The 21382-nt window shown below is 36.9% G+C and overlaps 3 protein-coding genes across 17 annotated transcripts in view; 1 reads left to right on the top strand and 2 right to left on the bottom strand.

The window, feature by feature from the left end:
- LOC135102657 (oocyte zinc finger protein XlCOF26-like) overlaps positions 1–2692 on the bottom strand; it is a 23692-nt gene extending 21000 nt beyond the window's left edge. For 2 of the 12 annotated variants that reach the window (XM_064008090.1, XM_064008081.1), the window contains exon 1: positions 601–937. The gene's annotated coding sequence lies outside the window, so the exon portion shown is untranslated. Of the gene's footprint in view, positions 1–600; positions 942–1043; positions 1309–2534 lie in introns of those variants that run through there. The other 10 variants (XM_064008011.1, XM_064008050.1, XM_064008032.1 and 7 more) reach the window with 10 other exon arrangements.
- A 226-nt stretch (positions 2693–2918) lies between these two features.
- On the top strand, positions 2919–16759 carry LOC135102630 (2-oxoglutarate and iron-dependent oxygenase domain-containing protein 3-like). Of its 3 annotated transcripts, none has more exons than XM_064007916.1 (8): positions 2919–3072; positions 5128–5281; positions 6889–7006; positions 7168–7261; positions 8661–8895; positions 12957–13110; positions 14413–14536; positions 16363–16759. In XM_064007916.1, exons 2-8 carry the CDS (start codon positions 5205–5207, stop codon positions 16500–16502), a joined length of 942 nt encoding a protein of 313 aa, XP_063863986.1. In that variant the 5' UTR covers positions 2919–3072; positions 5128–5204; the 3' UTR covers positions 16503–16759. The 3 variants fall into 3 exon arrangements, with proteins under 3 accessions (XP_063863986.1, XP_063864002.1, XP_063863994.1); XM_064007932.1 differs by having other exon boundaries at positions 2926–3063; XM_064007924.1 differs by having other exon boundaries at positions 2962–3112.
- LOC135102647 (zinc finger protein 513-like) overlaps positions 10708–21382 on the bottom strand; it is a 57187-nt gene continuing 46512 nt past the window's right edge. For both annotated transcript variants that reach the window (XM_064007977.1, XM_064007987.1), the window contains one exon: positions 10708–10793. In XM_064007977.1, the coding sequence (XP_063864047.1) occupies positions 10762–10793 (32 nt within the window). In that variant the 3' untranslated portion in view covers positions 10708–10761. The remainder of the gene's footprint in view (positions 10794–21382) is intronic.

The raw sequence follows: 21382 nt of genomic DNA, 5'->3' as shown, positions 1-21382 counted from the left end.
CACCTAGGGGAATGCCGATGGCATCTGTGTATCAAACAGTCATGTATATTTTGTGAATGAGGCATGGTATTGTTATTCAGAGTACATGAGTGTATGAGTTAGCATAGTTTTACCTATATTAGCTAGGCAAGTGTATGAATGTGAGTGTGTGAATTATTGTGTCTATAAATTAAGCATGGGCAATGTCTGAGACAAGTGACTGAGTGTAGTTGTGGGCACACAGCAAGCTGAGTCTGCTTTGTAGCCGCGGGCCTAAAGGAGGTGTTAAATAAACTGGACAAGGAATGTTGTGATTTCCTTGCCAATACCCGCCCTTGCCTCTCTATGAGTTGTCTAAGAGTTGAGTAAACCCGTGCGGCCCCTGGACACCTGACCCATGTGACTTGGTAAGTCAGATACTGTGATATATATATATATATATATATATATATATATATATATATATATATATATATATATATATATATATATATATATATATATATAACCAATATCCTGACAAGTAGTGACGCGTCTTGGGTAGCGTCAATGCCGGGTGAATCCGGACAGTTAAGATCCTACCGTTTTCGTAACAATACGATCACAGGCGTGGCAGCTGACCTGACTTTTTATGGAAGACAAATGTGAGGCGGATCACAGCTGACCGTTGTGAGGGATGGACGCCTGCACCAGCAAGATGGGCAGATCAAAGCTGGCGACCACAGGGCTAGGAACTGTCTGCGTAGCAAGGCACCATGTGAGTGGAAGCGGGGGCACTGCAACAGGAAGAGTTCTGTTGTTTATTATGTGTTTCTGTACCAGGGACACTGAGGATCTGGGGCCAGGCACAGGCGATGCAGGTTGTTGTTGCTGTTTGACGAAAGGAATTGGCTTTTCAACGGCACCTTCAGTTGAACAATGTGTGAAGAGACGGGTAAGAGCTACATCTAGCATACGGGACTGTTTCCTCACCCACAGGTGTGGGGAGAGGTCCCTGCGGTACTGGCCCATAGACGTGGTGCAGAAAACGTCACTATTGTGTTGTCTCAGAAGGATTGGCTCACCTGAGAGCTGAGGGAGGCGTCTTGCGGTGGAAAGAGGAAGGGGAAGCTGTGTGATGTTTACGTCCGACAAGGCCATCTTGGCAGCAGTGTCAGCAATGCCATTTCCCTAATGCAAGATCGGAAAATGATCTCCCATCCCCTGTAGTGAGGTGGAGAGTCCTCTATATTAACCAGAGCTGTGGAGGAAAGCAAATGACGAAAGATAAGATGTAGGGAGGAATGAGTCTATGTAAATGACAGCTTGGCTTTCTTGATGGGTGGTGTGGATGAGACTGAGGATAAAAGGGGTGCCGTTGCAAAGGCTATACCTCGAAACATCATTTGATAATAATAGGAAGATCGGGGCTTGGTGGAGGGCATAGAACTCTGCTGTCACTACGTCTCTATATCGGGGAAGCCTCCATGTTTTACAAATGGCAGTCGGTCTCGCAGCCTCACAGCCTGGGCATGCACGTGCAAGGAACCTAGAGATTTCTCTAAACCACGTGCTTCTTGATCTTAATTTTGATGTTAAAGGTAGCTCAGGATTTCTCTCGAGTCAACAGTATTATCGCAGCTCAAGGATTTCGCACAGCACCGGCAAAAGCTGACATGTTATAAAATTATGTCAAATAATATCTTCCCCATCCCCTCCCCACCTACCTTCCCGCTTATGTCAACTCACTGGCATCACACCCCGGTAACTAACCAGTCACCACTTCACTATGGCGCTATTCTGGGCATTACATTAGGTTATATATGTTACGGCTGCTGAGAGAGAGAGAGAGAGAGAGAGAGAGAGAGAGAGAGAGAGAGAGAGAGTATACGACTACCTAAAATAATAATAATAATAATAACAGGAAGGAAAAAAAAATAAAAAGCAAGAAAATAAAACACTGCAAATGAGTTAAGACTAATGCTTCCCAAACACAAACACAGTGGCGTATCTTAAGGGGGCAGCGCCCCCATATTTAATGCTGCCCCCTACTACCCCTCGTGTCCCTCCTCACCATACTTCTCTCCCACTTCAACTCCGCCTCAGTGTTGGGTCCCTGGGTGTGTGTGTGTGTGTGTTTCGACCAGTCTGTTTGTCGGTGTCTAGCTTTGGAGATGCGGAGGAGGAAGTACATGTACATGTCATGCACATTTATATGTTACAAACACTACTATAGATACATGACCAGTTCTATTCGTCCTTTTGTCCATCTAGATGTTTGTGTTTGTGGAACTGGGGTACCTTTGGTACCCCAGTACCAAAGGTACTGTATTTGAATTTTGAGTGCTTGTTAGCTGGTCAGGTTTTGACTAAGGGGACCCAACCATGCAAGAGGACCAGGTGATATGGTGGCAAGACTACATTTGCACAGGGAGTAAGTTTTGGTGCTCTGTTTTCACTCACCATTGTTTACTTTCTCCACTCCTATCCTAACATATCCACATACAATGAAGCAATAGTAATTTGTCAAGAAAACCTCAATGAGTAGTTGATAATACGTAAAATATATAAAATACCTGGGCTATGTTTTGATGCTCTCCTCGATATTGTGCCCATACGCAGTGGGATTTCCCGGGAAAAAAAAAAAATTGATCTGGGAGCGATTCAGCACAACAGCGACCCTTATTTCCCCGCCTGTCAACTGTATTGTCACGTTGTGCCAGGCTACCTAACACACCTCACACCATTCCCTCCACCACCAACTGAAAAGAGAGAGAGAGAGAGAGAGAGAGAGAGAGAGAGAGAGAGAGAGAGAGAGAGAGAGAGAGAATATATATATATATATATATATATATATATATATATATATATATATATATATATATATATATATATATATATATATATATATATATATATATATATATATATATATATATATACACACACACACACACACGCACAAATTTGGAAGAAAAGATAAAGAAAAAGACAAGATTAAAAGACTGACAAAACAAGACATTACTACATAAGTGGGAGCCGTTACAAAAGCAATCCCACTCCCACTGCTGAACTGGACTGGACCAGTCCACCACCGTGGAAATTGTTAGTACGGTGAGTTGTGGATCAAAGAGAACAGATAAAGAAAATTAAGGTAATCATTCAGTTTGAGTCCTATTGATGGAAAGGTGTCTTCACGGTTAATCTTGTGGCAAGGCGAAGAGGCTTTCGGCCTGTGAGTTGAGAAAGTAGTGAATGTGTATTTTTTTCCTTTATGTTCATATAAAATTGCAGTTTTGTCACTTTTTTCCTAACCATCAGTTCTTGTTGAAAACGTAGGTACTAACTGGCTTTCACAGTTATTAAATATGTTTCATACAATATCGCTATTTAACATTATAACTTTACCAATGCCCCAAAAATATGGAAACTGATTTTAGTGTGTACAAAGCAAGTGTATATGCTATTTAACACTGCTCAGGAGGGAGTTTGAGAAGGTTTGCCCATGCAGGACCAGTGAAGTCATAATATGTTGGTCCTTGGGCTGCGTGACAGTGAGGGACATTTTATAAGCCAGTGTGGTCAGTCCCTACTTTAGTTCATTAATCCATTTAATTTTGTTGTGTTTTTATCTATACTGATATTTAGAATGTGATAGTGGGTGAAGCTGTGATGAAGAGAATAATTAGGTAAAAAAAAAAATGCAGAAACCAGTTTACAACAGGTTTTGTCATACAAAGACCATTAAAAGAAAGAAAAACTTGAGTGAAAAAATTAATGTGTTTGAACAAAAACTAACCCTACTGATCTTGTATAATTCCTAATCCTAACTGTAACCTTGCAGGGTTCCTAGCTCCAACTCTAACCCTATGGGGTTACTATCCCAAAACTCTAAACAACTCTACAGCAACTTCAATTGCTAGATCTATGGGACTTTCATTCCTAATTCTAACCCCCACTGGGTTCCTAACCTTAACTATTATCCAGCTATAGGGTTCATAACTGTTACTCTAACACTACAGGATTCCTAATCTTAATACTAACTTATGGAGTTCCTAACCATAACTTCAACTTTATAGAGTTCCATTAGAGTAGAGGGTTCACCTGGGAATTGAACCCAGGACCTTCCACTTGATGAGCAGACATGCTAACAGTCACCTCTTGGTGACAACCCTCACATCTCCCCCTAAGACCTCTTCACTAGACCAGTCCAGAGATTATGAATGGCCCCACTGGATTCTTCTCATTATGCCATTTGACATGTATCTTATGCGTGCCTTTTCTACTCTCCCTCTCTACATTCCCTTCCTGTCTCTCCCTATTCCCCATGCTTCTCATACCTCTCTCTCTCTCTCTCTCTCTCTCTCTCTCTCTCTCTCTCTCTCTCTCTCTCTCTCTCTCTCTCTCTCTCTCTCTCTCTCTCTCTCTCTCTCTCTCTCTCTCTCTCTCTCGCCTAATCATTCAAGACAATTTTTACAATATAAAACACACACACACACACACACACACACACACACACACACACACACATCATGCATGGTGCATGTGGATGGTGGTGAGAGGTCATCATTCCCTTGGGTTTATGGATTAATTTCTGGAGAGAGAGAGAGAGAGAGAGAGAGAGAGGGGGGGGGGAGGATAAAGCCTTCAAGATGCTATCCTGTCTCTTGTATCATGAGTTTGAGGAACAACTTAGATTACATTATACCTACCTTTGTTTAGTAACTGGACTGCCATTAGAAAAGACCCATAAGTATTGTTTTTTTAATTTATGAAATAAATTTAATTGCCAGAGAGAGAGAGAGAGAGAGAGAGAGAGAGAGAGAGAGAGAGAGAGAGAGAGAGAGAGAGAGAGAGGTATAAGAAGCAAGGGGGATGAAGAGAGGAAAAGGAAAGGGATGCAGAGGGGAAGAGGAAGAAAATAGGCCCAAGATACATGTCAGAGGCATCTCAAGTTAATGACAGCTGGGATGAAAAAAAGATGACAGGTGTAGCTTTTGTTAGAAATATAGGTACAAAAGGTGCTTCATCAAGTAGCAAGCTGACTGTACATAATGTTGATTTTTCCAAATTAACTTTTTTCATTATTACATTTTCTCTTGAGCTATTGAGAGTAAACCCCTCAACCTGTTGATTGTAGAAAATGGGATTATGATTTTTTCTTTCCAGAATCCAGGAGAGATACATAGCCAAACACATGAGCACGAAGACAAGTTGTGGTTAAGTTATTTATTGAGTGTGTCATCATGACTGTAAAGCAGAGGACCAATCGTAAGTCACCTGGAAGCACCAATGCTGTTCCAAGATCAGATACCAGAAATGGGTAAGGCCGCATTTTCAGCAAGATTCTTGTCAGCAGTTTCTTGTAATCAATGATTATACTTCTTTGAAAGATCGTATCATACATGCATCCATATTGTACTTAGATATTATAATATAAGAAACTTATGAATTTGTAGTCAGTTTTGAGTTTTCATAGTTTCTACCATTTGCAGCAGTTTTAAGAACTGAACTTTGAAAAGAGGATCCAGCATATTTCAAGAGATTTTCTATTTTTATGTAATGGCATTAATAATTTCCAAACATATTGCTTATCATTTGTGCAGTTCACTATACTTCCTGGATTAATATTTCTTTATAGGGAGAAATTGCTTGCTTGTTCAAATTCTATTCCTTTCCTATCTTTAGAAATGGAATAGATTATGATGAGTAAGATTAATAGTTAGAATACAAAATCAATGAGTAAATTGTAGGAAAAGGCAATAAAAAACATAATTACAGTTGATTGCTATGAAGCATGTTTTAATTGCGGATTTCACCTATTATGTGGTAAGCAAAAGAAAACAATTTAAGATTTCTTATGAAAGTTGAGTCAGTGTAGCATAGATTGGAGCAATGTTGGTCTTGACATTGGCACTGAGCCTCAGCCATCCTTCTCCAGTCAGATACTAGTGACTGTTGATGCTATGCCACACCTTTCTGTTGTCTTGCCAGCATGCCATGCCAAGGTTGTTGCAGTCTGCCAAGTTAGCTATCACACTGGACAAATTTCCCATGGATCTCTGGTCATAAAATCGTGGATTTTAGCATACATGGACTTACTACCATAGTCTTTCATTCATACTTGCCTCACATTCTCTCTGTCTTGCAGTCTTGACTGATGCATTTCCATAATAAATATGGCTGATGGCTCTTTCTACATCCCAGTTTTTACTCATAGTTCATTTGCTTTGGTCCTAGTGGCACTTAATGTAAGGAAACAAGGAAAAAGTAAAGAATATAGAGGAGGAAATGGCTCGCAAGGAGAGAGAAGCAAAGTGAAATGATACATCTGCTGCAGGAGCTGTGTCTCGAGGACGAAGAAGGCTATAGACAATGGGTGGGATTCAGGAAGAGCCAGTTTTTTTAAATATTGATCCTTGTACAACTAACAATAGCCAAGAAAGATAAGACTGCCTTGGGATCTTGTGTGAGATAATTTGTTGCAAGGAGAAATGCTGGCTTAGAAATTGTTCAAATTCAACTCCTTTCCAATCTGTTGCTGATGATTATCATTTGTTTATTGTTATGGATGTTAATGGGGTATCTAAGTGAAATTGTAGTCATTCAGTCTGTAGTGTAGTGCATTTTTGGTGGAATTGTGGGAGGAAATATTCTTGACTCCTGACTTGGTATACATTTATAACTTTCTGATTGGATGTATTGTTTTTATTACGAGTTTCCTAATAGGACAAACATGTCCTAGGATGCCACATGCATGTTATAGTGGTCTTGACAGTTTGGTAAATTAGAAAAGTCAGGCATAAAATTTTGAAGTAAAAAGCATGTGAAACAAGAAATTTCACAGAATAGTTTTTTTCTGTGATTAAGGTTTAATTTTCCAGCAATGTAGAAATGTAGATATAACCATTGAATGTTCAATATTTTCAGATCAGAAAGAGAAAGTGCACGATCAGGCATCCGAATAGACTGGCGACGCATAATAACTCGAATGTTGATGATGACTGCAATCATGGTGGCTGTGTACTTCAGTAAAGCAAACAAGACGGTGAGTAACATATGAAAAGTTACAGTCCATATATCCTTAGTGATGATGCCAGATATATCATCAGGTATTTACTTAATGCATATTCTCAGCAGTGTTACTATTTAGTCATTTATTCTCATTCTTATGTTTACCTACATAACCTACAATTATATCTCAAACAGGTGCAGTTTGCAAAGCAAGATGAGGAAATTGGCAAGAAGTTTGTTGAAATTAGTTGTTCAGAAGATTATGCTGAGGAACTCAGACAGTTTAGAGGTATGTATCTTTAACAGTAAAAGAATAATTTTTTGTCAGATTGTATATCATAGACAACTTATTATAACTTGTGTTGTATAATTTTCAATTTGGGGCTGCTGTGGCACAGTGGTACCATGTGCACTAGGGGGCTGAGGGGTCTTCAGGTGCACAGGTTCGAATCCTGGGCATGGTCTGAGGTTAGAAAGGGCATACATTCAAGGTAATGGTTCCCAAATGCCAAAACCAAAGTCCTTTATTAATAGGCTTTCTTCTTTCTCTCACTCCTGTTTTGTCCACCTCTCTAATGCAAGTTAACTAGTATTCTAAATCATTCATCCCTCTCTCTGGTAAACTTTGGAACTCCCTGCTTACTTCTGTATTTCCACCTTCCTGCGACTTGAACTCTTTCAAGAGGGAGGTTTCAATACACTTATCCTGTGTTTTGACTAACACTTTCAACTCTATATGGGGATCAGCACCTGAGTGGGCCCTTTTTTTTTTTTTTTTTTTTTTTCTTGGCTGGTGCCTATCTTACATAAAAAAAAAAACTTTCCAAGCCATAATAATTTATAATAACTGATGTAAAAACCAAAAATTTTTATTCTTGTTTTCAAAACTAATAGGTCTGAATCTATTAGAAAATATATGCTAATCTTCACCACATTAAGAACTGAATCTCATTATTCCACACTCCTCTGTAACTCTTTGCTGCATTATTGCCTGGATGCCAAATTCTGCCTTATCCTGCATACACATATAGATGATAGTCTCTTGAGAGAGGTTGGGCATATGCCCTTTTGCTTCTCAGACTAAATTAAATTAATTGGAAAGGTGTCATTTCATATTGGATGAAAATGCCACCAAGTAACAAGACTCTCTCTCTCTCTCTCTCTCTCTCTCTCTCTCTCTCTCTCTCTCTCTCTCTCTCTCTCTCTCTCTCTCTCTCTCTCTCTCTCTCTCTCTCTCTCTCTCTCTCTCTCTCTCTCTCTCTCTCTCTCTCTGCTTATATATCCTTTACAGCCATAATTTGGTTAAGGATACTTTATTGTATTGGTAAGTTACAATATGGCATTTTCTTCCTTTTATTGCTTTCATATACCAAGTGGGAAGATGAAGATAACTTTTAGAGATAATTTGTTCATGATCATTGGTATTTTCCACTTAAGTAAACCAGGAAGATGAAAAGTTTGTTTTTCTGGAAATGTTTTGTTGACCATGTTCCTTTTTTATTTATTTATTTGTTTTATTTTATTGATTTATTTTTTAAATCTATGTGCTTTAATAAAATGCTCTTGAAGTTGATTGATGGTCCAATCAATGCAGTGAATTACTCAATGTAAACATTACTTAAAATTATGTAGCAATAGAATTTTTGGTAAATTGTTTAAAAAAAAGTTAAATTTATATTAATTTTCAGGCTGTACTCCCAGAAAGTGTGGTAGAATGGTGTCAGATTCCCTGATAAAACCAGGCGAAGTAGCAGCTCTTCGTAACATTGCTGAGCGAGGCCTTGCCTTAGGAGGGTCTTCAGGTGGGGCATCCATCCTGGATTTACACTCTGGAGCTCTGTCACAAGGCAATGCATTTGTTAACATATACAAGCTTGAAACATCCAGAAAAATTTTTACAGGTGAAGATTTCAAAATCTACAGGTGAGTCTAGTTGTAATTTTTTGTTTTTAAAGTTTGGCTTTTGTAATTGATGATGAATATAGAGTATGTGGAAGGTTTTCATAATAAAAGCCTGGAGAGCTGTTCTTTAGGGAATTTGTTAGTATCTTGCATTTCTATGAACTGATATATAAATAAATGGCTCTTTACACATGAGTTTTTGTTTTTTGTTTAAAGTTATTCTACATGGTGAATAGATTTGAGTCTTTTACCTCCACAGTTCATTGGTTAAATACATGTGCTTATATAACTTGTACACACTTTCATTGCTGTCTCCCCTCCCATCTTGTCACTCCACTCATTTCCACAGCATCTGTTGACTGCTGTTCCGTGTTCCATTCTGACTCCTATTCTGACCCATATATTAATGTTGGTAAGAGAATGCTTTTTGTTAAATTGCTCTTTAGATCCAAAGACACAACTTTTACCTTCATAACACTTGCAAATGATCTTATAATATACTTGCCTTTCACAGTCCTCTTTTATTTTCCCATGCATCTCACCATGTTTACATGTTTACTTTTCCAGATACTTAAACTCTCACCTCTTCCATTATCTTTTTCTCCCATTAGTACTTCACTCCCTTCCACTGCTGATACACTTACCTGTAAGTTATTGTAAAGCCCAATACCATCTCTTCCTTACTCTCAAAAATGATCACTATACTTTTCTATGAATTTGTCTTCAGTTTGTCTTGTATGCACTCTAGAATTTATCCATCACTCTGAAATACTGCTTCACTCTGTAAGCAAGACAGTGTTAACTGCAAACAGGCACACTGTCACAACCTACCATGCTCTATAGATACTTTCTTCCTATACTACATCTGTGACTCATGCCATGTTACAGCTCCCTTACATGGTCTTCCATGTGTCCTCATTACTGGATATATATATTGATTTGATGCCTGTTCCCAAAAATCCATGACAGAAGTCTTTGTCTTCTTGCTTGAATGCTCCATTTATCTCATTCTCTTCTTTCTCTTTTTTCTTGCATAATCTAGCACTCTGCCCACTGATCTTGCTGTTAGTCATCCTCTTGTACCTGTTGTGGTGTTTCTGTTCATCAGCTGTGTGAAGCTTTATGACAGGATTATCAGCTGTTTCTGATATAAAGCACCAGGAAAAATTGAAACAGTTCTTTGCTGACAGTGATTCAAAGAAAAAGATGTGTATATGGAAAACAATGGTAGATGAAAAGAGTATAGATCATGATTGAGTAATGATGCAGTGGTTCTGATAGCAAAGGAATGATGATGTGGGCCTATCTGGTAAGATGATGATGGAACAAGTTAAGGTGTTTCATAGAGAGTATGGTTTAGAACATTGCTGAATATTCTGAAGGTTGGTCGCAGAAATTCCAGAAATGCCATGGTATTACATTGCATAAGAATTGTGCAAAAAAACAATCAACAAACAAGGAAGGAGCAGCAGAATTCATCAACATGTTTAATCTACGAGTGCAGACTGTGCAGTATGTTTTATCTGAAAGCATTCTTTGGCACACCAGGCACACTGTTTATCTTTTTAGACATATCAGCAGGTATATCAGAGGTATCAAGGGGTAAATGTCTGTTAATCGAAGAAAACGGCTAATTCAGGATGACTAGAACCAAGGACATTGAAGTATTGATGTTCAACTTATATGCATATCTGGTGTGCAAAACATGGACATTGTAAATACCCATATGGCATTAATACTGTATGGGTTAAGTTTGAGGTAGCTCAGCCTATCTCCACCTTCACAGGGTGTGTATAATTATTGTACATTTTTCAGGTAGAAAAACATCTGTAGTTCATTTTAGCATTTTATTTCCAACAACTTAGATGGGACCTGCTCTTCTGGGGATCATGGCATCAGACTTGTCACTTGTTGATTGTCTTAAAAGGAGACAGAAAAGAAATAGGGTTAATTTTGGTAAAAGAGCCCAAGATATATTTCAAGAATACAGTAAAATTTAATTAATCTCTGTTTAAAGTTTTTAAATTTCTGGATATTTTGATAATTGGAAAAAAGGGACAAGCTAATTATTGAGTATGTAAATTGAAGATAGGTTTCCTGATCAGTGTACAAATAAATCGTCTAATTAATGTAATAGCAACATCTCACATTTATTTGTCATAATAATCTTAGTAATTAAAAGTGAAAGAGAACTGTTATTTTAAGGTAGCAGACTTAACTGATTTCCAGGTAATGTGAAACTCATTATATTAGTAACTTATTTCTATGAATATGAATTCATATTATATTCTGCATTATCCTTTTGATGAATAATTAGCTATTTTACTGGACCAAAAAATATATAGATAAGTTACTGCAAGACAATATAATTTGTGACAGCATATGTTAATATATCTGTTTCTGAAGCAAACATTCATGTTTCATGTATTTCAACTGTCCCTCTTTTCTGTACTGAACATCCTTAGTTTGTCCCTTACTAATAATCTAAACTGGTAAATCCACATCTCATCTTTCACTAAAATATCTTCTTTGAAATCAGGCTTTTTGAGTGGTCTTCACCAGTTTTTCTCACCTCCCCCAGCTCCTACCTCTGTACATGAGCTTTGTCCACCCATGTGTGGAGTATGCTTCTCATGTATTGGGAAGTTCCATTCTTAATGCTCTCTTGCAGAGAATGAGTTATGCACTGTTATGATTTAATTTTATGATTATCAATATGGGATGAAAAGCATTTCATTTATCAACTCTCTTCTAATTGACTTTCTCCAGTCCCTTTTTTTGCCAGAAAGTTCCATCTCTTGTTATCTTTTAGCACTAATTGCTCTTCTGATCTTGCTAACTGTATGCCTTCCCCTTCTCACAACCTTGTTACATAAGGGTTTTGGCTTTTCTCACACTACTGTAGTGTCAATATTCCTTACACAAGAATTAAACAGTATTGTCAGTCTTTCATCTCTTTTATTGGTAAACTCTGTGACTTCCTGCCTACTTCTGTATTTCCTTGTACCTATGACCTAAATCATTGATTTACAAGCTGTGTGCTGTGACTACCAATACATTGTACCATTTAATTTTCCTGGATAAGTATGTTTTCTTAAATTTGTACCTTTTACTAGGCCTGCGTTACACTGACTATAGGGTTTGTGTGCTGCCAGAGTCCAAGATGTACAGTTAAAGACAAAAGACATGTCATCAGTTTTGGTTAAAACATCTGATAAAGGGCTAACCTTACAGTGCTGTCTGCCATGTGTCATAGGAACGGTTGGTAGCACTGCCACTGAGGCTTCTGTACTCACCATCCTCATGCCTCATAATAGTTCATATCCTTACAAGTGTGGCATTCTCTATCTTTTTTAACTTTTCATATTTTTAAAGCATTGTCTGAGGCACGCATGAGGTTCACTGTATTTGATGAATTGTAAGACTTCCAAATGATACGCATCACTAGGGATGTCTAAATCACAAGACATGAATTGAAGAAGTAATTTCTTAAGTAAAGCAGTCCTTTATTGCAATAAGAAACAAATATCCCCTTGGTTTGCTTTAGTCATTATCTCATCAGTGGCAGATATGAAGCTTTGAACCCTTATCTGGACAATATTCATTCAAGGGATTCAGGCCTGCCAGCCACTAGCATGTAACTGTGTTCAGGCTTTCATAATGTTTTACTAGTTACCTTTCTTATTCAGACAAAACCTTGACATGAGTTTTGCCATTGACTGTACCTTTAGTGCATCACTAATCAACAAAGTTTGAGAACTTGAACACTTTCAAGAGGGGTTTTAAGATACTACTTGTGATTTTGTTATTCCTTTGAACTGTTCTTTTTGGGGACTGGCATCTTTAGTGTTCTTTTTTCTTTCACCATTTTTTTTGCTAGCCTTGGCCAGTGTCTCCTGCATTAAAAAGAAAAAAAAACTTTGGCATTCTTTTATTTGAAATTGTTGAAGTAGTGTTTCACTAAAAGTATTTTGCACTGGATCCCTTCATTTATGCCTCCACCATTGACTTTATCTGTTTTCCATCCAGGCACAAAACAATTCAACACAAAATATATAGTAAACTTGCTTTTTCTTTTTCAGTCACGTGAAGGGAAAGATCCAGCATGCGATAGCAGACCATTTTGGGATTGATAAAGGACAACTCTACTTGACTCATCCCACATTTTTCTCAAGAATTACATCTGCTCCTCCTAAAACTATTCATGATGAATATTGGCATCCTCATGTTGATAAGGTAAAACACAGCTCCTGTGGATTTACATGAAGCAGTGGCAAAAGTCTTCACCTAGAACCTGTTATCAATTGATGGACTGGAAGAATAATGCTATTGGGATGGAACTGGGAATCATTTCCTATATATTTATTTGCACAATGAGATGCAATTGTCTTGCAATTTTGTCTTGGATATCCCTCTTTAACCCTAAAGGATGGGGATGTTCCTTGTGGACATCCCTCCCAGCCAGACTAGTTTTAACAGTTCAATAAAGATAGGTAATTTTTCATCATCAATTTCTCGGCTCTGTCTTAACCAATTGCTTAAAACATAATAGCATCACATTTATCAATCCTTCCTCTTCAGTCTCCTGCAAACCTGAACTCTAGGTGATATGGTGTCTCTATGGTGAAGTGAACAAGTGAAGTAACTTTCAGCACTTTCTCACCCCCATGTTTGGATGGTGCGTGCCATTCAGCGGCCTGGCTGGGGCCCCAGCTCAGGAGCCCCAAGCCTCATTTACCTGCTTCCCTCACCATTGTCGTTCCATAACTCACTCACGTGAACACCTAAATCTGTCATTTTGTAGACACACTAAAGGAAATACTATTGCTGTCTGTCACATAGTATGCAAGAAAAAATTGTAATCATCTTGGCTGGGAAAATGTACATGAGCGAAACACAGTCTACTAATGTTTTATTTTTCTCCAGTAAAACCACTTTCAAGGCTTGAGAGAGTAACTTCTAACTCTCTCCCAATAGCACTTTCATTAAGAGGTTGTTTTGGAGCAAATTTGTGGAGTGGAAGTCACTGGCCACTTATCCTCATCTCAGGAATCAGAGGAACAGGAATGATTATTTCACCCTGTAACTCAATTCACCCTGTAAATTCAAGTCAACTACAGATGCCACCCTCCCTCTATGTTGCATCAACTATAGATGCCACCCATCCTTTAGGGGTTAAGGAGGATCTTGGCTAGGTGTATGAATTTGTATAAATTTTGCTGAATTTATTTGTTCCTTTGTTTTCACAATATCTATTGAAGTCATTAATAGCTAGGCAAAACATCTTAATGCTATATCAACACCTGCTGATGTAGACTTGTCACTAGACTATCTCATTTACTGTGTTCAAGGCATGGAATTATTACTTGTTTTGAATACCTTTCAGTGGCTTAACCTTCACTTTTATTCCTCCTTAACTGACATCATTTGTTCTACATGAAATATTTTATTATATGAAAGCTGATGGCAAAAGTAGTGGATTAGTTTATTTCTTGGAAGTGTTACTTGTTAATATCTTATTTTGTTAATTATTTTCAGGAAACCTATGAGTCATTCCACTACACTTCATTACTATACCTAACTGATTATGGGCAGGAGTTTGAAGGGGGACGCTTTGTGTTCATTGACAAGGATTCCAACAAAACAGTGGAGCCCCGGAGAGGTAAGAGTGGTGTTTTAGTAAATTTAGTCCATAACACTTATCTTTGGCATGTCTCACAAGAGTGTAAGATAATTCATTGTATATATTATATTAACATACATTGTACACATATGTGATATGGGAACAGCCAGGTTGCATTCACTGCAGTTGTGTAGGAAAAATATTGCCACCTTATTCACTGTGGAGCAAGGAGACTGGAAGCCCTGTCTTCTGTAGTTTCCTTTTCACAATGAGACAGGATATGATGTCTTATCAGAGCTACTTCCCCCTTGTAGGAAATTTCAGTGTGACATATTGGTAGATTTATGTAATTTGAATGTCATGTATATGCACAATACGTACATAGACCCTTGGGAATAATTTTACTGATTAATCAGTGAAATTATCAATACCAGGCTACCACTTAATGAGTTAGTTCTAACAGGATTCTACAGTGCAACAACCAGCCACTTAAGAAGTCACTGTCAGCTGTAATGGTTGGGATCTATACCCTTATTATGTCAACAATCGGTGCTCAATGGCTGGTTGGGTCTACCAATCTCATCATGACTATCCATATCCCAGCCTACCTTGAAAAGAATGGCAAGGATTTCCCTATTGCCCACAATAGGCATCTTTCCAAGTTTTTGGAATCCTATCAGAGTGGTGGATCTTATTTTTCACAGTTGAAATGTGAAGTTTTGATACAGAGAGTTCACTGTAATCCTGCAAGTAACGTTATAGTATCAGTTTGCAAAGATTTTCCATTATTGAAGTAGTTTGAAATAATAACAATGCACACATTTCCTTCTATTGCTGCAGCAGATGGGAAGCCAGACATTGAAAGAAATAAGTGATTAGTCAATCAGCAGCTTGGAATATTGCCTCTTCAGTGTTACCATATTCATGTGAATGCAAAAAAAAAAAAAAAAAAATGTCATGATCTTCGAGAGAATATATTTAAAACTTTCATATTTCCGGATAATTTTACATATTCAAAACAGTAGAAGTCATGAATACCAGATATTTCAATCACAATGTTATATTCCAGAGAATGATAATATTTACTGAATATCTCATTCCACAATATACTAAATGCATCTCTTAGGTATGCATTGAAGCATCATTGAATGCTATGTTGTGAGATATATGTGAAATATAAACAGATATGTTTACGTGATGAAAATATATATGGCAGTTTTGCATAATTTTATATAACTTGAAAAGAAAAAAATTCATGATGTGCTTGCTTGTCAAAAAGAATTACTGCAATCATATCTCTTGTGGCTATCACACAGAACCCCCTGGCCTGGTCCTGTTGTCTGTCTTCTGGTTGGAGTTGCACTTTTGAATGGCACTTTACACTGTTTTCCTATTTGCCTAGCCCTAGACCATTTATCTATCTATTTATTATTATTATTTATTTATTTATTTATTTATTTATTTATTTATTATTATTATTATTTTTTTTTTTCCAGAATTTATGAATGTTAGCCTCATAAGCATTCTGAGATTCAGTTTTTGTTACTATTCTTTGAGCTGCCAAACCATCTTTTTTCATTGGCTTAATACTCATCTCATGATAATATTGCTGTATCACTGAATTAGAGATAGAGAATGCAAGGTTTTACTCAACTGATGTGATAATTCTTTGCTAATGTGTTTTTATTGATGATTCACAGGTTGGATATGTGCTTTCACTTCTTGCTCAAAGAACAGCCATAATGTAGAGGGTAGTTCCACCATACTAGTATAAACTAATGTTTTTGAGGTTGCTGTAGGTTTATATAGTTGAATTGGTAGTATGATAATCTACTTCTGATGTTTTTTTTCTTGATGGTGGACAGGTCGGGTATCTGCCTTCACCTCTGGCTCAGAGAACCTTCACTATGTAGAGCAGGTCACACGTGGCACAAGGTATGCTATAACAGTCTCTTTCACTTGTGATCCTAAACATGCCATTGAAGATCCTAAACTGGAAAGATAGCTGTATTTCAGTGTTTTCTTAATATTTTTATATTTTCTGGTGTGCTTTGTAAGGCAGTGTGGGTTTTAAATATTTTTGTTTTGTTTCACAAAAATGTGAATATCTTGTTCAAATATTCCTTATACATTCCTTATTTGTTCATATATAAACTTAATTTTGTATAATATAATTTATGATGTTTAAGTTGTAGTGCAAATTTAATTAAGAAATATTTTACTTCTAAAGCTTACCACCTTATGAATAAATGTCATTCAGTATTTTCAGGTAATTTATGATTCATCACCTCCTCCACCAAAAAAATAAAAATAAATTAATAAAGTAGAGTATACAGAGCAAAAGGTAGGACTTAAGGAGATGTAAGGAGTGGTGGAATAAGATAAGTAGATAAATACTCATTCTAACAGTGAGGAAAATTTACCTACATTTGAAGTGTCTGGTATCTTAAGAGTGATTATGCCATTAGTGCAAGTTTCCTTGTTAAATGGCTGACTGAGAAAAGGCACTGTCACACACACACACACACACACACACATTCAGACATTCCCTAAAAGGAAACTAAATTCCATCTGGTTCCTGGGCCTCTATTAGGTGAGAGAGAGCAGATCCTTGTCAATTATCCATACACAAGAGACAGTTGTGCAAGCATACGTGGGCCTCTCCATGTCATGGCTAGACAACAGTTGTGGTTTACTTCTTTTTACACCTGATTTGACTTGCTAATTGGACCAGATGTAGGTAATTTTCCTAAAAAGATGCTTAACACAGTGTCTGATTTATGCATTCTCAGGCTTCCATTCTCCTGCCCTAGGCAGCCATTCTTTTTACCTATTTATTTAATTAATTAATTTTTATTTATTTATTTATTTTTTATTTATTATCTTTTTTCACAGTCATTACATTTGGTGTCCCCTTCTTTTCTGATGCCATATTCCATTTTTCAGACCATACAATGCAGCTGGTAACATGTCATTCTTATGGTCTTGCCTTTTTACAATATTTTCAACTGACTTACATCTAAACATACTTCTAATCCATTTCTACATACTTGTTTTATTCAGTGTAAACCATCTTTACACCTTTTCCTCCATATAGAACAACAGGCATTTCCCAGTCTACCTCTTTAAGCAAGTTATTACTCAAAGTTACATTATATCCTCTTTTTGCATTTACTTACCTCCCACCAAAGCATTTATTTATTTACATAAAAATTTGTACATCCTCTTTCTCACCTCTCTCTCTTTCTTATTTCATTTCCTTATTTCACACACCATTCCAATTTCCTTGCTTTATCAATCTCTCTTGACTCAGATATCATCAGGGAATAGTATGTGGTTCCCTTATTTACCATAGGCATTCAAAAGACTCAAATCTTTATCCACCAGATATCACACTCATCCTTATAAAACCTTCCATTTAAACATTAAAGAACAGTGGATACATAACAGCTGCAGCTCAGGATAGATGGGAAATCAGTTAGTCATGCTCTAACATGTTTTTATATGCACAAAAAACTTTTCATCTTTAAAAATCTGTTGCCTAGCTGATTTAATATCACAGTGATTCACAACATGTCATGGTGTCTATAATCTATAAATCCATGAATGCTGAAAGTACAAGTACATACTCTTAGCTAAGTACTTTTCACATTTTCATGCGTGCCACACTGTTCATTACAAATCAGTCCCTTTCTCTAACCCTCTTAACAAACATTTTACTATAAACTTTACAATACCAAGAGACTTCTATCCTTAAAATTTAACCTTCATACTTTTCACTGCACTGTTTTTGGCATAAGACACTCTCCCAATCATCCTACACCTTACTGCTCATGAAACAAACATTTAATGATCTTACTAACCACACAACCACTGTTATGCCATCACTCTTGATACACTGACTGCAAATCCGTCCATATCCACAGTTTTTTTTTTCCCAGTTTAGTCATGGTCAAGGATTCACTTAATTCTCCTAACACCTTCATTCCTTTGTTTCATTCCTGTTGCAATTTCAGGTTCTTTGTATTCCTTTGCATCTACCAACCCCTGAAAATTATCTGTCCATCTCATTACCACAGCATTCTACCTTCCTTGGCTTCCATACTCTCTTCTTTCCCCAGTTTATCATTATGCTTGTCCTTCACTTCCCTCCAAAGCATTTATTTATTTTTCTAAGAAATTTGTCCATTCTCTCTCTCTCTCTCTCTCTCTCTCTCTCTCTCTCTCTCTCTCTCTCTCTCTCTCTCTCTCTCTCTCTCTCTCTCTCTCTCCTGCATTACACTAAACTTTTTTTGCTTGGTTACTGTTACTTTCATATCATATAACTAATCCCTCCTCAACATCCACACTTCACATGCCAGAGATGGGCAGAAATATGTTTGGGAAATACATAAATATGTATTTTAATACAAGTTGTATATAAATAAAGTAATCCCTTGAAATCTTGGATAAAGCAAACCTTTGTCACAATCTGAACAACTCTCAGTTGAATGAGACAAAGGCAAGGATAGTTGAATAGATATTGACATTTGTTGAATTCAGTGCATGCTTTGGGCAGTCTAATGTGAAAAAATCTAGTTGCCTGTGCACTGCCAACCTGTTCAGTTTATACCTGGCCATTGCTGTTGTGTGGATGTAAGTCTTGCTGCACTCTCATGCCTTGTGCTATGTGCATTGTCCAGTTCTCTGTTTCTATCCTACACATTAGAAAATGGCTTCCAGAAATCATTCACTTAGGCACTGGACATCAGACTGAACAAAGATCTTAATGTAACAAACATAATTCAGTTTAGGCAGTGGACATCTGACCCATATCTAGCCTGAATTATTGGGTAAATTGGCCATCCTTCTCCGCAATTAGTTTGATTAATTGAAGGATTACTCTGCTGTATTTTAATTTTTTTTTTTTTGCTGTATAATTAAATACAGCATTTCAATACATTTCATAGAGATGTTTTTTGCATTTCAAACAATTTTTCAAATACTTTTGCAAATATATTGCATAAATCAAATGATTCCTGTTCACTTGCACAAATGAACCAAGGTCATTTTCATATGGGTACATGTTGTTGCCCATTATAGCATCAATGTGTATTGTGTGTGCTGAATTAATAAGCCATATGTACTTAATACCTTCTTTAGAACCTTAGATCATCTAATTGTGATGATTAAAAAGTGTCTACGGCTTGCCTGTGAAATTAAATGGTAAAGTAAGCTTCTCATAAATTATTACTTATTCTGAACATATCTGAACTGGTTATTCCCAGATGTCTTGCTGATGTTGTTCAAATTTTGCATACTTTTTATATGTTGTGGTCAAATGCATTATGGTGAAAATTTTAATTTACAAATTCAAAAGATCCATGCTGATATAATTATAATTAACACATAAAAATATTTTGAATGTAGTTGAAAATGTAGATAGTAGCTACACTTTTAGAGTATTGTAAGTAGTATCTAGTTAAAATTAGTATTTCTGTAATGTATTGAGTATTTAGTTATGTTTCAAAGTGGTATTTGGTTGCATTCTCTAGTATTCATGTCCATCAGTGTCACATGCACATTTCTCAAATATAGCTATTTTTTCACTCCACCATTCATTTCCCTTCTTTACCCCACTTTCCTCAAACCACAAAGATCTGCAGACTCCATCATAAGACAATTGTAATTTCATCTACAAAGCTACTTTGTTGCATTCAACACTCATTCTAACTTCCTGTGGTTACTCTATTGCTTTTTCTTTTTTGTCAGAATTTTTTTGTCAAAACCTCTTTGTCACAGTTTACTTGCCTTGCTACCATCCTTCCCATTACTGTTCTTAGCTTTCCTCCAGATAGTGGTTACACTTATCATTACCCTCCCCCATCATCCTTCTTAAAGTATTTCAAGTCACTAAGTCTCACTCATTGCTTATCCCTACCATTTTTTTCATAATTTTTATTCTTATTTTCCATAGCACACCATGCATACTAACTACACTTTCAGCTATTACATTCCCAATGCAAGGATTCATATTATCCAACAATACTTTAGCAAAACCGAAGATACTTCTTAATATCAGTTAAAATTTTTCTCTTCTCTTTATTCCTCTAACAAACTCATATGCATGCACAAACATCCAGTGTCACTTGCATCCACATCAGTCTTGAGGAAACTTAGCATAGTGACAGCTCACACCAACCACCATCCCCTCTTTTTTCTGTGTATGATGTATTTAGTCATTAAGCAACAATATGATGTAATGTCATGCTTGTATAGCACCCACAGGAAGTCTGCAATTTGGAAGGTGGGGAAAAAAAAAAGTGTGGCCACCACAGCTTGCACAATTCACATCATGGAGTCAATAAGGTCCTCTTATAGTGATGATCAGTATCAATCAACCAGGTGTGTTTGATGGCTTCAGGAAGGCAAGGAATTAAAGGGAATTAAACAGGTGTTACTTTCCTGTAGCTAAAGTTTCATGTGAGACTATGGCCTCTCAATGGGATTCATGTCTAGAAAATTCTCTAACCACTTAGAGACCCTGATTTGCTTGCCAGATTATGCCATGGTGCACTGTCTTGCATTAAAGCTGTAATGGATGCTACAGAAATTCATATGGTCTTAAAAACTTTGATATGGTTGTTTCCATTTGTTGTCATGATATTCATGGGTAGTATCTACTGTACTGAAACCAGTGAATCAATCCCAAAACATGACCCTATCCTAAGCTGTGGTTGAGTTGCTTTGGAGTGAATGGAACAGAAAAATTCAGGTGTTAATATTATATATTTTGTGTAGCATAGATGTACTGTGTACAACCTATGGTGATTGGATCACCAGGGAGAATTGTCACATATTAGCAAAGTGAGTCAAGTATGTGGTAGGCTGGTAGATGTGGAAATA

The sequence above is a fragment of the Scylla paramamosain genome, chromosome 1 (assembly GCF_035594125.1).
Source record: "Scylla paramamosain isolate STU-SP2022 chromosome 1, ASM3559412v1, whole genome shotgun sequence".
NCBI lineage: Eukaryota > Metazoa > Arthropoda > Malacostraca > Decapoda > Portunidae > Scylla > Scylla paramamosain.
The sequence above is the reverse complement of the archived record's forward strand: the minus strand, read 5'-3'. Positions and strand labels throughout refer to the sequence as shown.